Source organism: Lycorma delicatula, chromosome 7, assembly GCF_047948215.1.
Source record: "Lycorma delicatula isolate Av1 chromosome 7, ASM4794821v1, whole genome shotgun sequence".
NCBI classification, from domain to species: domain Eukaryota; kingdom Metazoa; phylum Arthropoda; class Insecta; order Hemiptera; family Fulgoridae; genus Lycorma; species Lycorma delicatula.
Window position 1 is genome coordinate 88,219,790 of NC_134461.1, and position 17,479 is coordinate 88,237,268.

General features: G+C 30.0%; 2 protein-coding genes across 3 annotated transcripts in view; both read right to left on the reverse strand.

Annotated features, from left to right (window-relative positions):
* Mfap1 (Microfibril-associated protein 1) overlaps positions 1-11,478 on the reverse strand; it is a 28,977-nt gene extending 17,499 nt beyond the window's left edge. Inside the window, exons 1-4 of the mRNA XM_075370994.1 lie at positions 11,230-11,478; positions 8,367-8,634; positions 3,352-3,565; positions 1,356-1,440 (exon numbers count right to left, since the gene is read on the reverse strand). Of these exons, the coding sequence (XP_075227109.1) occupies positions 1,356-1,440; positions 3,352-3,565; positions 8,367-8,634; positions 11,230-11,311 (649 nt within the window). The 5' untranslated portion in view covers positions 11,312-11,478. The remainder of the gene's footprint in view (positions 1-1,355; positions 1,441-3,351; positions 3,566-8,366; positions 8,635-11,229) is intronic.
* A 2,009-nt stretch (positions 11,479-13,487) lies between these two features.
* Positions 13,488-17,479, reverse strand: part of PolZ1 (DNA polymerase zeta catalytic subunit) — a 103,442-nt gene continuing 99,450 nt past the window's right edge. For both annotated transcript variants that reach the window (XM_075370993.1, XM_075370992.1), the window contains exons 28-29: positions 15,529-15,757; positions 13,488-13,914 (exon numbers count right to left, since the gene is read on the reverse strand). In XM_075370993.1, coding sequence (XP_075227108.1) covers positions 13,768-13,914; positions 15,529-15,757 — 376 coding nt within the window. In that variant the 3' untranslated portion in view covers positions 13,488-13,767. The remainder of the gene's footprint in view (positions 13,915-15,528; positions 15,758-17,479) is intronic.

Below are 17,479 nucleotides of genomic sequence, written 5' to 3' on the forward strand. Positions count from 1 at the left end.
GACTGGAATAAAATGTTCAGCATTTTAAAAAAATTAGGGTTCAAGTACAGAGATAGAACAATTGCTAATATTTACAGGAACCAAATAGTAACAGTAATAATTGAAGAACATAAGAAAGTAGGCGTAATAAAAAGGGAGTCTGACAAGGATGATCCCTATCCCCATTACTTTTTAATCTTTATGTAGAACTAGCAGTTAATGATGTTAAAGAACAATTTAGATCCAGAGTAACAATACAAGATGAAATGATAAAGATGCTACGACTTGCTGATGATATTGTAATTCTAGCTGATAATAAAAATAGATTTAGAAGAAACAATGAACAAGGTGAAGTCCTACGCAAGAACTACTGCATGAAAATAAATAAGAACAAAACAAAAGTAGTGAAATGTAGCAGAAATAGGTAGATGGACCAGTAAATATAAAAATAGGAATAGAAAAGGTTATGGAGGTAGAAGAATTTTGTTATTTGGGAAGTAGAATTACTTCTAGTAGAAAGTATATGTTTGGAGCGTAGCTTTATATGGAAGTGAAACTTGGACAATTGTAGTACCTGAGAAGAGAAGATTAGAATCTTTTGAAATGTGGTGCTACAGGAGAATGTTAAAAATTAAAATGGATAGATAAAGTTGGATAGAAGATACAGATTTATAGGCCACATATTAAGGCATCTTGGAATAGTTGCTTTGATATTGGAGGGATAGGTAGAAGGGAAAAATTGTGCAGGCAGGCAACATTTGGAATATGTAAAACAAATTGTTAGGGATATAGGATGTAAAGGTATACTGAAATGAAATTACTGGCACAATATAGGGAATCTTGGAGAGCTGCATCAAACCAGTCAAATGACTGAATACAAAAAAATCTACAGGATAATGATAATATATGTTAATAACTGCATAATACATCTCTTACCTCGCTATTCTGTACTAGGTGGTTTATTTAATAGAGTTTAATATAACTTTTTTTTTATCTATGATGAGGCAGTTAACAGACAATCATTTATGTAACAAATTAATTAAGTTTTTATTTCCTTATATTGACAACACTTTTTAATACTATATAATTTTCACCTTTCATGGTGGAAATTTTAGTTAAGATATCATAAAATAATTAGTTCCAGATGACTTTGCTGATTTTTTCATGAGTCAGACAGATCTTTTTTTTTTAATGTGAATTCAACAAAACAATTGATGTAATATGTAATGGATGATGTAATAAGGAAAAACACGTAACAGAAGAGATTAATAAAGTCAATTTAGAACCCTGAAAAAGCAAATAACTGTTGAATTATAATTATTTATTATTAAGAATAGTTATAAAACAGACAGAATAATGTAAATAAAGAAACAAACCTGTGTACTCTTCATATTCTGAAGACTCCTCAGCACTCTCTTCAGCAGATTTACCTTCATCCTCTTTGTCTAAAACTTCCATTTCCTACAAAAAAACACATCATCTGTAATTATACTGCAGACTTAAAATAAATTAAGTAAATATTAATGTAAAAGTTTTCATAAAAAAAAGGTTGCGTAAAATAACTGTTAAAAAAATATAAAAATGTAGAAATATTTATTTGCAAGTAGGTACAAAATTAAAGTAGCAAGTAGGTATAAAATTATAGCCACTACTATACAATCATAGACCACACTAATGCCATATTAACTTTAAAAAATAAACCATTACATCAGGATTAATTAATTACCAATCTGAAAATATTAAACTTGATAAAATGCTTTTAAGTTCTTAGAATAAGGAATTCTTTATTCAGAAGGCCAGTATACTTTTTTCTGTGTTTACAGAAAATGTTTTTTGTTAATATACAAAGTGAGCAACATAAAACTGAACCCATAATGAAACCGCTACACAACAATATTTATGAAAGACTCACACAACCAGTGTAACTAGTGGATGTATATGTTACTACTGTTGTTGCTATTTGTCAGGTGGTTACGTGTCAGTGCAGTATACATTTTGTTGCAGTGCAATTGTTTGTGTAAAATGCGTTATTCAATCCAGGAGAGGATAGTTATATTCTATCCTCTCCTATATTCGGAGGAGAGGCCTATATTCGTTCTGGCCTGAAGAAAACAAAAAAAAAAAAAAACAAACCCATCGTTTGAAGAATCATGTCAAGTATTCATAGAAAATTTTCTGAATACCTGTATCCCAGTGAAGAGTAGCATACACAATTTAGTTAAAAATGGCGTATAACAGGTTCGGTTTCAAATGCAAAACAAAATAGGGAACCTTCCGTTAGGATTTCAAAGGCCATTGCCGATATTGAAACGAGAATTACTGCCAGTCCAAAAAAATCACTATGCAAGTTATCCCAACTTGTGTTAAATACACATCATGTCGTAAAATTCTTCATGAATTAAAATTGGAACCTTACCACACTAAAACTGTACAAGAACTGAAAGAGCAGACAAACCAAAACGACTTGATTATTGCAACTGACTTCTGAAAAACATTGTTGGTGGATAGATAGACCCGATGTCATATTTCATGTCAGACGAGGCATGGTTTCATTTATCCAGCCATATTAATTCGCAGAACACCAACAGGTATTGGATAGCAAGGAATCCTCATGAGTGTCCACTTCATGATGAGAGTTAGTGTCAATATGATCAGTCGAGCACAAAAGTGCATCAATGTCCAGGATAGTCATTTTGCACATCTTTCGTTACAATAAGATAAATAAATGCAATGTTTAAATTACGTTTTATGTTTTTCTTATTTAATTTATCTGTGTTATTCATAAAATTTCATTCCAACATAACCTACTGATTCTCCAGTGGTTACATTATGGATTCAGTTTTATGTTGCTCACTCCAGTATAATGTTTTTTACCAAATTATCAAAGATCAATTTTTAAACAGCAAATGACAACTCAGATTGTGTATTGAGAAATGTTTTCAAAAACTTAACCAAATTTTTTTCTTATTAAAATTACAGAAATTTTTTTTAAATATGATAGATCTCAGCTATAGATTTTTATTTGTGATAAAATGATTAAATTATGTTTTATGTTTTAATGTTTATTGTAGTATCTGTAAATAAGTTTAGTAAAATAAGAACAGACTTCTTACTCTGTCTTCACATGCAATATCTTCCTTTTTTTAGAATAGCTTTTATGTTAATATCTAAATTCAATGGAACTCTGATTATAACACAAAATTTATTTGGTACCATGAAATTCTTTTAACAAAATTTTAATATATTAATGAGATTAAAAAGAAATATCATTCTACACATTAAAACAATTACAGTTTTATCCTCTGTTATGTACTAAACTATAATAGTTTGCTAAATTGATTATAATAAAATCATAATAAACAATAAACTTACATCTTCTTTCTTAGTCAGTACTTTTTCTCTTAACATTTTACGTCGCTTTTCAATTTCCTCATCACTTAGTTCCTCTTCTTCCTCTTCTTCTGAACTTTCTCCTATCCCTAACCCAGGAAGTCGTCCTCTACGGTATTCTCTGTCATTATCCTCTTCTTGATCATAATTATCTTCAATATCATCAGCTTCCATAATTTCTGGTTCATGTACATGTCTGAATGCAGAAAGGACTTTTTTTTAAATATCAAAAGTTATGATGAAGAATACTAAGAATAAAAATTTGACATTTCATTAAATAAAAATTTATATACTGTTCAGTATAAAAAATTAAGAGAGTCATTTTTTTAGACTGTAGTACCCTCTACTATGGACATTAACCAGACATTTCAACAGTAAGCAAATAAATTCTATTATTTGAATACATTCTTTCTCTTTGGTGATCTTTGGGCACCAGTTCATTAAACATGACTTCAGGCATTAGAATTTTATCCTTTCTTTACTTTCCAGAATGCTACTATTTCTTGACATTCTGCATGTTCAGGAATTAGCCTATCTTAAAAGGGAAATGTAGTTTACTTTCTTACTCAGCGTCAGGGAATGCTATTATTGCAAGTAATTAAAATGTTTTTTTCTGATCAATAATAAAAAGACAAACATGCTTCCAAATTTGTTCTATAACTATTTACATACATTTATCACATAGCACAGATTTAAAGTAATAGCTCCAGCTATTATTTTTTAGATAACAGCTGCAGGTCTGAAGTAAATGCATTAAATTGCACACCTCACATCCAACCTAATGCTTCTGTTTTCACATTGAAAAGTGATGAACAAAAAATGGTAAATTAGAAATGAAGATAAACTGCACTTTTTGCAAATCAACAGTTATTACAATTTTTTAAACCAATGAGAGCAATAGAGTTAAATAACCGATTAATAATATACAAATACAAAGATAATCTGGACCATCAATACCACACATATGCACAAGTTTCTAATTTGTTTTCCTCATGAAGTTCCATTAAGCAGCAATGTTTCATAAGGTATTTTTAATAAAAAAAAATATGGCATGACCACCACCTGCATTTGCTCAATTTGATTCCCTCAACTTTTCCCTGTTTCAAAAATAAAATTGAACCTGAAATTTGATGCATTAATGGCATCCACAGAGTTGATTAAAGACAAAAAGGAGATCCCTTTGTAGTACAATTCAAAAACATTTGAACTAAATGGCGTACAGAATGTGATAATTAAGTCCCAGGTCTGAGGTCTTTAAAAAAATTCATACATCAAGTAAAAGATATTAACTTCATGTCAAGGTCAAAGTACTACTAACCTTAATTCATGTAGCCCTCAGCTGGTTCTGTACATTGTTCACACTGCTCATTCAACAAATCAAATATCTGAAAACTGCTTCCTTTGGAATAGCCTTAAGTTTGATTGCTACTATTTTCTGAATCTTAAACAATGTCAAATCTCATTCCTTTCATCACCATTTTTATTTTGGAAAATATTTTTAAAATCTGTTGGTGATCTAATGTGATGAATTCTAGTGGTCAATTTCATATAATTTTTAGTAAAATTTACAAACATAAACAACAAAAAATCACAACCTCACAGTAATTCTGACTGTGTCATCTAAATAGGCTGTGACAATCTATAACATACGAGGTCTGTAAGTAAAGTAATGAAAGTGGTTCAGAAAAACGTTTTATTTACAATCCAATTATACATCACCTTCAAAATAGTTCCCTTGGGAAGCCACATAATGCTTCAAACATTTTCCCACTCTTCGTAGCAGTGTTGGAACTCATATACCGGAATATCCTTCAGATAGTCAGTTACATTTTTTAAATATTATCTACTGTTCTAAAATGGTATCCTTTGAGGTGTGTTTTTTAAAGTCCGGAACAGGATAAAGTTGTAGGGACTCAAGTCAGGTGAATAAGGTGGTTAAGGAACTTCAGGAATGTTTTTCTTTGCCAAAAACTCATTAATAGAGTGCAGTGTGACAAGGTGCATTATCATGATGCAGCATCCAGTTGTCTTTGACAGCTGGTCTCACGCAACTCTTTTCCGCAGTCTTTCAAGAATCTCTTGGTAAACATATTGATTTACAGTTTATCCTGTACGCAAAAACTCCTTATGGACATGCCATTACTATTGAAGAAACAAATTAGCATGGTGTTGACTTGCTCATTTTTGCTTATCTGGGACGTAGTTTGTTTAAAGTGTGGCACTCCTTTCTCTGGCGTTTTGTTTCTGGGTTGTACTCAAATATCAAAGATTCATCACCAGTAATAACATTTTTTAGAAAATCAGGATCAGTTTCAATTCACCCTAGAAGATTGCGACACACTTCCACCCTGTTGTTTTTCTGTTCAACAGTGAGGTTTTTTGGGACCAATTTTGCACAAATGTTTTTCATGACCAATCTGTTTGTCAAAATTTAATGGACTGTGGTATGGTTCAAATTCAATTGTTTGTAATAATTCTGACAGTTAATCGCCAGTTGTACTGTATCAAGTCTCTGATTCGCTCAACATTGTCACCTTTTGACGTTAATGGTTTCCAGAGCGTGAATCATCCGCAACTGATTCCCAGCCATCTGAAAATGCTTTAAATCACCTAAAACTTGGGTTCATGACAGAGCATCATCTCCATATGCCCTTTTCAATTTTGAAGAAGATTCAGAAGCATTCTCACCAATTTTAACTCAAAACTTTAATGCACAACATTGCTAATTATCACTCATTTTTGTAACGCACAACAAAAACTCATTTTACAAAAAGTTTGTTTAAGTCTCACGTGACAACAATAGACTAAAAATATTAATACCTAATATAAATCAGCTGTTCATATAACCATATGTTTACTAGTAACTTTACAGTGTTGCCAATTTGGCTGCTAAAAAACCTAGTCTTGTTACTTTATTTACAGACCTCATAAATATTCTCCTTAACTACGCCCATTCTGTTAGATATCATCAATAATACGGCTGTAATATATTATCAGTCTTAGTATATCACAAAACTTAATTATTTCTTTCAACATCTTTAAATGAAGCCTAATTTTTATAAAATATCCAATGATATAATAAATTTAATAATTACTCTCTCTTAAAAATATAAAAGATTACTTTATACTAAAAGTGATCTTACAAAAATTAAGATTTGAAGAAGACCTCAGCTCTTGATAAAAACAAAATACTTGAGATTTTTAGACTAATCAACAGGTGCAAAACATTATCAAGACTCACCTTTTAACTAAGAGCATGCCACATTCCAATAATATAAAATACAATTTTATTTCAATACATAAATATTTCACACAAATCTGATTATATGTAAGTCACACAGATTTTTTTTTTCTCCTGGGTGCACAACAAAATGTTATCAGCACCTGGACACAATATTACTATACAAAATGATTTAAAATCATAACAAATACCTCAAACATGAAACTTAGCCAACACCAATCTTAACATTAAGTAAGCCATATAAAATCAACAAGTAAAACGCATAACATCATAACAAAAAATATTCCTCATACAGTATGGCACAGATGTAAAGTGCCTATGTCATACGTTAAAGGTAAAATAAAAATACAATGAAATACAAAATTAAAAATTTAACTTAAAATAACAAAATTACTATCTGGCATATGTGAAATAGCATAAATATATGAAGCACATTATAGTAATAATAAAATATAGAATATGGATGTACAGCTTTAAGAAATACCAAAACATTTGATAACATTATACGTGTTTAGGGAACATATTGTTCCCTAAAATATTTTAGATGTTAGTCTCTAAATTAAATCTCCGACCAAATGCTGCAAAACAGCAACTACACAGACCTGTGGTATACTGTTAGATGGCAATCACAGTGAACACATGGGTGCATCAGTCTGAATCATGAGATATCCATCAATAAGACTACTGTGGCCTGTTTGCAAATGACAAATAACCTCCTCTCAACAGTTATTCCTGCATGAGCTCAACAGTGAGTGTTCTTAACTGGACAACACAGATCATGTAAAGAATATGTATGTAAGAAACTCTGTAACTAACAAAAGAAACTGCTTCTGTCATTTATAGAAAGAATAAAAGAAAGCCATGGCAAAATTTTAATCAGAGCAGCATCACAGAATATCAAATTAATAGACAAAAAAGAAATAGTTATACAATATTTAAAGTTAATGATATTAACAAATGAAGGGTAAATAAGTTCAAAACTAAAATAAAAGTCTCTGCTAAAAACAAAAACTGAAGAACGTTTAGATATATTTAAGTCAAAGCTAAAAAAAAGGATGAAAAAATTCAAGTTTGTTTCAACAAAGTAATATTCTCTTAACAGAATCATTTTAAATAGATTAATCTTGATCAACACAATTAGTTTTTTGAAAAAGGACATCTTTTAATTTAATTTTAAATAAATTGGTCAGAAGTCATTTAGTTTGTGTAATTTATTAAAAATACGATGAAAAAAAATTGTCTCTTTGTCATACAGAAAAGTACTCAGATAACAGTGGACATTTTTATTTATTTGTTTTGGAAATATAAACTTGAGGTAATGGTAGAACTTTAAATGTGGTATTAATATCAGATATATCACCCGAGTGATTAAGTTTACAGCGACGTCAAACACCCTAATCCTATAAACTAATTCTGGCTGTAAGAAGAAGCTCTCAAATCCAATATTACATCTCATATTACTTAGATACGTTATTTAAAAATATAAATTTTGATGAAAATCTACAACCTAACTAGCACCCAGAAAAACTACTAACAATACTGAAATCATACAATTTCATAGAATTGAAATAAACAAGAGGTTTTTGGAGTACACAAATGCAAACTCCAAAGTGACATTCATTTTATATATCCTTATATCCAACACACACAAGTTTGTATATAATTCAAATAAATACAATAAAATTAAACTTTTTAAGAGTAATTTTTTTGTAGCACAGTTAAATATAAACAATTTCTGTTACCACTGAATACATACCTATGTCTTCCAAATCTATTTTCACCATCTTCTTCCCCTTCATTGTCAGTAAATTTTCTTGTTTTAAGACGTCGAAGACGAGGATCATCATCTGGTAAATCAGGTACCTGATCATCAGGTGGAAGTGTTTCATTTCGTAATGACTGCTGACGCTTCTCAAGGAAGTCCTCTTCATCCGACTCATCTTCGGAACTTGACTGTTGAGCGTATTCTGGCCGTTTTCCTGATACATATCTGTGGACTTTTACTTTTTGCATAGACACCTCACCTTTAAAAAATATTAAAAATTATTATAACAAATTTATTTTAAAGTAGCATTTGCTGCTTTATACATACATTATGAAATTTAAAATGTTAAAAAAGTATCATTTTACCCTCATAAAAAAGAAAAAAAAAATTAGTATGAGTTCCATTAATATTAAAATCTTTGAGATACTTACAAGAAGAAAACAAAATGGTATAAGAAAGAATGTAAAAGCAGATATATTAATACAAGACAATATGATTTTGGACTAGGTAAATTTTTGTTACTTAGGGAGTGCACCACTGATGAAAATAAATATGGAACAGACATTAATAGAAGAATAACACTAGAAGAACAGCACTATCTAAAAATGAATTCCAAAATACGAAGAGGTTACTAATAAATAATTGTATCAGCTTGGAGGTCAGGAAAAAATTTAAAACGTTTGTCTGGCATGTGTTAATGTAAGGATATGAGACATCAACTCTCTGGGAAAATGGAAGGAAAAAGATCAAGGTAATGTAAATGTTTATCTAGAGAAAACTCAGGAAGACTGGCAGGGCATACAGAAAAGGTAACAACCAAATTATAAGAGAAATGATGAACACAAATTGCTTTAAAATTTGATTAGGAAAAAGGGATAAAATTAATGGGGCTTTATTATGGTGTAATCAATTCTTAGTAAACATATTTGAAGGAAACACAATAGGGAAGAAACCAAGGAAGAGTCCCTGAGTTGAATTGTTCAAGAACAGGAAAGGGAAAAGTACAGTAACTAGAAGATAACAGCAAGGGAAGAGAGATGTGGCTATTTCAACAAGATACCATATTTAGAAGTTGATGATTCATTATGTGTGTGCAACTTTCAATTTTTTTATGCAAAAGTAATGAACTAATTAACGCATACTGATCATATATGAACAGCTGTACTACTTTTGAAATGGTAACTAAAAGATTTTTCAAAACTATTTAGGAGGGTGAATAAAGTAAACAATGAACCCTTGCAAGGTCAAAGTCTATGCTGCATTAACAGTACTCTAGTCAATTAATAATCCAATTTTGTGAATTATGGCAACCTGTTCAGATGCTATTCCTTTATTTGAAGAGAGGTTAGGAATAAATTACAACGGTAGTACTTAACACAATCTTGTAGGATACTTGGCCGAATTTATGTTTAAACAGAACTATAGTCACTACAGAGAGGCAGTAAATTATGGCAACCTGTTCAGATGCTATTCCTTTATTTGAAGAGAGGTTAGGAATAAATTACAACGGTAGTACTTAACACAATCTTGTAGGATACTTGGCCGAATTTATGTTTAAACAGAACTATAGTCACTACAGAGAGGCAGTAAAACACATGTTCTTGTGCTATTAGTCATGTGTATGACAGGATAATCACTTTACAAAGAGCATAATGAGTCATCTTCAGCAGCTGACTCAGAGTATAACTATTAAGGTTAGTTAATGTTTTATTCCTTTCTCCACAAAACTCTAATTTTATCTCTAACTTAAACCTTAACTCTAATCTCTTCACAGAATGGAGAGGTTAGGAATAAATTACAACGGTAGTACTTAACACAATCTTGTAGGATACTTGGCCGAATTTATGTTTAAACAGAACTATAGTCACTACAGAGAGGCAGTAAAACACATGTTCTTGTGCTATTAGTCATGTGTATGACAGGATAATCACTTTACAAAGAGCATAATGAGTCATCTTCAGCAGCTGACTCAGAGTATAACTATTAAGGTTAGTTAATGTTTTATTCCTTTCTCCACAAAACTCTAATTTTATCTCTAACTTAAACCTTAACTCTAATCTCTTCACAGAATGGATTAGCATCTGAACAGGTCACCATAATCCATTATTATTGACTACAGCACTGATTTAGATGGTGTGGACTTTGACCTGGCGTGGGCACCTGCTACCCAAACCTGCTTTCAGATGTTTAGCTCTTGTGTTTTCCTGATGTTAAGCATGTCTACTATGGCATATTAAATTAAGAAAAAAATTGAAGTTAGCCAAGTAATTGCTCAGATTTACCACTGTTTCATTTAATTATGTTTCTGTTATCACTTAAAAGATCATGTTTTAGTATCAACAGTAACTTATTTTCAGCATTATCTTTAATACTATAATCTACAATGATTTTATCAATAGCCTGAGTAGAAAACAATACTCTTGAAAGAGAACAGTAAGTTCTGTAATAATTAGCAAGTTCCTTGTTTTTAATTGTGCTCCAGAAAAATAATATTGAGTAATAAACTAATGATTACAGCATTATGGGCCTAGTTTACACTGAAATTTAATTTAAAATACAGAATGCTCTAAAAAGGTATGAAAAAATTAAGAGGAAAAATACATTACAATCGGAGATCTTGAAAGGTTAATAATTTTTAACACCCATGACACACTATATGTTGGATACATTTGTTCCTCCCAATATTTATTTGTAATAAACTAAAATATAGTAACACTAAAATTCAATTAATCTTAAAAACAAAATACTACAAGTATTATCATTAAGATGTATGCTACTAAACATAAAAGAATATCAAATGAATGAAATAAAAATCATTAACATTTTTTTTTTAGAAAGAAAACATTATTTTTACCTTTGTCATTTTTTACTGGTACTGCACCAGCAGTACTCTGTATACCAAATGTTGATGGTAATGTAGGCAAACTCGAATTCATTTCTAATTATGAATGTATCACATATAATATAATACAATATTTTCAACTAGCAATATTTTACTAAACTATTCCTAAAACATAAACATAACCTACACACAAATACAAATAACCTATATTTGACATAAACGTCAAGCACCACTATTTCTCATTACAGACCATCTCAACGACGACTATCATGTTGGTATTATTGTTGTAGTATATAATACGTTTATTTATTTTTCAAAATAAGAAAATCAAAATTCACTGAATGAATTTTTAAAAATAAAGTCAGAAATAACAAAATTAAAAATAATTAAAGTATTAACGTAGTTTCGCGTGCATTTGTCGTTTATTGTTCATACTCTATCATTATATAAAAAAATCTATTTTATGATCGATATCTATATTAGTTCTTTTATTACGTCCATTGGTATTTTTGCACTCCCTGAATGTAGTACGGGCACATCTAGTGGCGGAAAGTGAAAACAATTTAAGTTCAAAATTAGTTTTTTCCCGCAAATAGATGGGCAATTTTTATTCTATCTATACTTTACCGAAGCATTAATTTTGCTTTATTTAAAACTAAGAATTGACTCTATATGGAATATTATTTAATATTAGTGTTATACTAGGATATCATACCATCAAAAATGCAGCGCTACTGACAGTTCAATTTAAGAATTTACTTTTTCGGTAAGTCCGTACTTTCATGATAGAATCAAATGTCGCGGAAAACATATTTGGTGCATTTTTGCAAGAAGGGTACAAAAATACAATGTTACTTTATACTTCTTTTTCTGTTTAACCTCCGAAAGGCATTACTTCAGAGGTTAACATGCGAGTGTAAATGAAGTGCAGCTCTGTACAGTATCAGGTGAACCATTCCTGAGATTTACCCAACCACCAAACATCGGTGTACACGATGTAGCATTAAAATCGGTTTATATAACTGCCTTTTTAGTGTCTACTTCGAAATTAGCTGATTTGTGAGAGTTCACCACTAAACCAACCCGGTGGTGGGTTTACCTTATACTGTACTTGTGACCGATGTTCGCGTCGGGGTGGTAATGTCCCTGCCTTTCATCTATAGGTACTGGGATCGAATCCCGGGCAGGCAATACTTTTCACACATTACAAAATATTAATTTCATTATCAAACATTGGCAGCCAAAATAAAATCCAATATAAAGTTGTTAAATTTTGTCTGGTTTTCTCTACTTCAGTCCATTATACACAATCTATTCATCGTTCCAAGGAAACAGATTGTGGATATTTAATTGTATTAAAAAAGGAATTTGTTACTGGAAGCTAATTCAAATGTCTTGTTAGAGTATACAGCAAGTTCAAATAATGTAATTAAATATAAAAATTAACTTTAAAACATAACATTGTTTTGGTTATTTAAATTTCAATTATTACTGTTTGTACCAAATTAAAATCAATTAAGAACAACCAACTAATCCTACTGCAAAATTATTATCTTTTAATTTTTAAATATTTTTGAAGTTAATTCTTTATTCATTTTACATTTTTTAATCCTCCAGGACCACCGTTATGTTGTATTGCTTCAAAGGATGAGATGACTGATTCGTATCATGTATGAAAATGCCATGCCTGATCAGGATTTGAATCTTATAAAATATTATAACATGCAAACAATCGAAGATCTGATCAAAGCAAGGAAACAGCAGAAAGCAAGAGACTAAAACACAGCGACTCAGCCACCACCTACCGGGACGAAGAAAACTACGTCGCTAGTCAGGAAGACAGGGATCACATATTATCGAGCAGTGATGACGACGCCACCCAATTACTAGACAACCAACTACAAGAATGCTACGTAATACAGCCAAGCGACGACGAGATGACATCCCATCAGGAAGCGGAGGTGGCGACGCTGTCCCCGCTGCAGCGTATTGTCGAGCAGACGGAGGCGTTGTTGAGGGGAGAGAATCAGGATTTAAATTTAATACCGCTCGATGAAAGGCCAAGATGCTATCACTCACGCCACAGAGGCTGGCTAATATTTTTTATTTAAATCATGTTTTTTGTGGGTCTACAAAAACACTACCACAGTGAAAAAAATTTGTTCGCAGTAAATACAAAGATGAGAAGCCTACATTTTTTTACAAATGTTCTGTTATTGATGACAACTGGGTGCATAGTTTAGCAAAGAGAAAAAATAAATTATAAATAATTAATGTTTAACAATACATTTTATTTATATATATTATGTTTTACAATAATAAATATTTTTAAGAATAAATTATATAAAATAAAGCTTTTCAGGACAACTTAAAGTATCTTTACTATTTACAAATGTTAAAAAAAGATATAGAAATAAATGGTACATTAAAATATAAAATATCTGATTTCATTTTATTTTTTTAAAAATAAAAATATACACATATACACAAATACTGTACATTAGATAAATACATACTGATTACATTTACAATGATATTGTTATTTGATAATTAAAATGACAGATAATCATGTTGTAACTGTTGAATATAAGCAGATTGGTTTAAATCTCGTTTAGTTTGATGTAATTTATAAAAAACTGGACAATCTAATGATATGCAGTCTATGTTATCTGATCGACCACAACATGACTGGCATAACTGTAAAAAAAAAAATTAACAAATTATTTTTTTTTATAATAAAGTAAAACTACTAGATTAATCACCGACAAATGTACATGAGGCAGTTCATTTTGTCTGCCCTAATGGCACTTTGGTCTAGCACTGAAATAGGATAGAAAAGCAGGCAATAAAACATCATAACCTACAACTTATAATAGTTCTGTTGTTGCTAAAACCATATTCTTGGGTTGACTACAACAGAACAACAAAAATGTTGTCTCAAGTACTTAATCACTTTCATCTTATTGCCATAAATCCTGCTTTACTAACAACCATAATTATATTTTAAATCCACAGCAAATAAAGTTAAAAAAAAAATAAATAAATTAAGCAATAAAATCATGTACACCATATCAGTATTATTCTAGAGCTCTTTCTACAGCAAGGATGGTTCTTGTTCTGAAACAGCTAAATTTATTGTCTGGATTTGGTGTAGAGTCTGTTAATGAACAGGCAACAAGCAGCTTAATACTATTATAGCATAAAAAATTTTCCATTGATAAGGAATTGGGCAATAAGAGTTCACTGTTAATCTAAGGCAATGGAATCTCTCACTACGTACAGCATAAGAGATATTCTTCAAAATTATTATTAACTAACAAGAACCAGGCTTTGCCCAGATGCTATCATATTTATTATTCAAAATCACAAAATTTTTCTATAAACCCCATTCCTGACTTGAAATTTAGGACAATGAATATAAAGGCTTGATGGATAATGCCACAGACAGTTGCCCATGAGAAAAAAACCATCTCACAGCAACTTTTAAGGGTATGCCCAAGCAATTTATTTATTTTTACAGCAAATTTTGCATTTACAGAAAATTAGTCTTTTAATCAGATAGAAAAGTCGCAAAGAATGAAAGGAATTCTCAATACAATTACTGTTTCGAGAAATTCTTTATTTTTTATGTCAAACCATTATTTACTTATAACATCAAAATCAGACAGTGATTTATTTGAATTACTATGAAGTTTATAGAGAAGGTTTGATACGTGAGGACACTACAAGTCAATAGTTCCATATGTTTAAAAATGGGCGAACAATACCCACAGTTAATAAAGAACAGTTAATAATTCATTAATGAATAATGAATTGGTTTTAGAAATGTTAGATAACTGACTAATCATAAATTCAGAGCTTATTTTCTCAGATCTCTCACAACTAATGAAAGTAACTGAAAAAATGGTATGCATAGTATTTAAGACAATCAGGAGTTCCATTCAAGGAGAAGCTTAAATCACAGACAGGGGAATTTTATGAATCCAAACATTTCTAAAATACTATCAAAAGATTATAATCCTTTTTTAATGAATTTGGGTACAAACTCACTAAAAGAATTATTCAAAATATTATTCAGATTGTTCAAACGATAATAATCTGTTGGATAATATTTGAGAAAAATAACAACCTGTAGTTTTTATCTTTATATACTGTAAATCTTACTGTATTGGTTTTTCAATAAATAAACAGCAAGTGCTTTTTTAGGATACCTTAGCCCCGTATATTCATCTCATAATATAAATTATTAATTAATAACTGTTGAAGATGTTCTTAATTGTATTAAGAAAACATCCTTTGATTCTGAATTACCTTATTAGATAAATAATATTTCCTTTCCCAGTTATTAATTTTCATTGCCAATTCAGTAGCTAATCTTTGTGTTTGTAACTGACATTCATCACAAATTCCATTTATAGCTTGTTTTTGACAAATAATACAATTAACTGTAGCAAAATACTGTGATATAGTTGCCTTCTTAATTCCAGTTGGTACTGCTGTTGGTAAATATGTATGATGTTTCCTAGGTAAATCTGTGTACCTAAAAAAAAAAAATCATATAAACATGATATTAAATGTATCATGTAATGATACATTTCAAAATAAAAACATGTAAAAGTGATTTAAAATAAATTTTTTATTAAATTTCAATGAATTGCCAAAACCTTTATAGGTACTTACGTATTAACGCCACCGTAGCTACAGCTTTATTTAAAATTGAGTATTTATTTTATTGAGTCTCTTTATTAATTTTAAGAAATGGTTATTTATATTTATTTATTTTTTTAAATATAATTTAACCAAACTTAACCTACGCTTACCTTGACTAATTAACACCGTCATTTTTTAAAGTATTTATTTAATAAATTCAGTAATTATTGCAATTATTTATTATTTAAATAACAATAATTACTGAATTTATTAAATAAATACTCAAAAAATTACGGGGTTAATTAGTCAAGGTTAGCGAGCGTAGGTTAAGTTTGGTTTATTTATAAAATAAAACCATTTATTAAAATGAATAAAGAGACTGTTTTGAATCTATGTTAAACTCTATATCATCCATTTTCCACCGAAATCCGATTGACTACTTTGTTTTTAAATAAAGCTGTAGCTGCGGTGGCGTTAATACATAAGAACCCCTTTATAATTATATATTGAATTATTCACTAATAAAGAGCGAACACACAAACAACATTATCACTTGATAAATTATCCATTTTTAAGTATTTACAAACAATTTTTTAATCAGTAAATACAGCAATACTAAAGCTTAATATTGGGCTTGTTAGGGAGGAAATGTTTTGTTGTAATTTATTAGGGTGGAGGAATCCCTCCAAATAAGAAAATATAATTTTCAAATTGAATGAAAATATTTAATAACTAAGAGGAAACAAATCTGGAGAAAGAGTGCTCTCTATCTACAGTAATAAATATATAAACTGAAGCTAACCAGTTTTACTAAATGAATGAATGAATGAATGTATAGACCCGGTATCCATCTAGCATTTCAACTTAACTCCATTTTACTACTTTATAATCAGATTTTTAGTACTTAAAACAATAAGCTATTGTAACTTAAAAATAGTAATTAACAATATTTTTTTTAAGCCTCTGGGACCACCATTAGGTACTGCTTCAGAGAATGAGATAATAATTTTATAGAATATGAAAATGCCATGCCTGACTGGGATTCGAACCGAGACCTCTGGATGAAAGGCAGATGCTACCACTCATACCACGGAGACCATTAACATCAATAAGAAAAAATAAAAAGAAATTTAGCATTAATTAACTGCAAATAATAATAATAATAATAATTAAACAAAACTGATTTACTTTAAGTTAACACTCTAGACCAGTTAAAAATACATCTAACCTTATTTTTCTCTACTCATTCTTGTTTCTTGCTAGTCAGCTAGAATGCGGTATGTAATTTATTGCATTTTCACTTTGTACACAGTAATGAAATGTGTTGAACAATATTACAAGTTTTGCCAAAAGCTTGGTGATATCCAAGACAAAAAAACATTGTAAAATTCAGTAATAATCTTTACCCAGATTTGCACAGTATCAACAAATCAAAATCCAGATGTCATTAGGTAAGCAATTTTATCATAAAAGATTATTTTTAAACTGTTCAAAGAAAAGTGTTATTGACATTAGAAGTACTAACTGTTTAATGATTCAACATTAAATTTTAATGATTGAATAAAACAAGTGCAAGATGACAGCGAAGTTTGAGCTTAAGCTGATTCCAGTG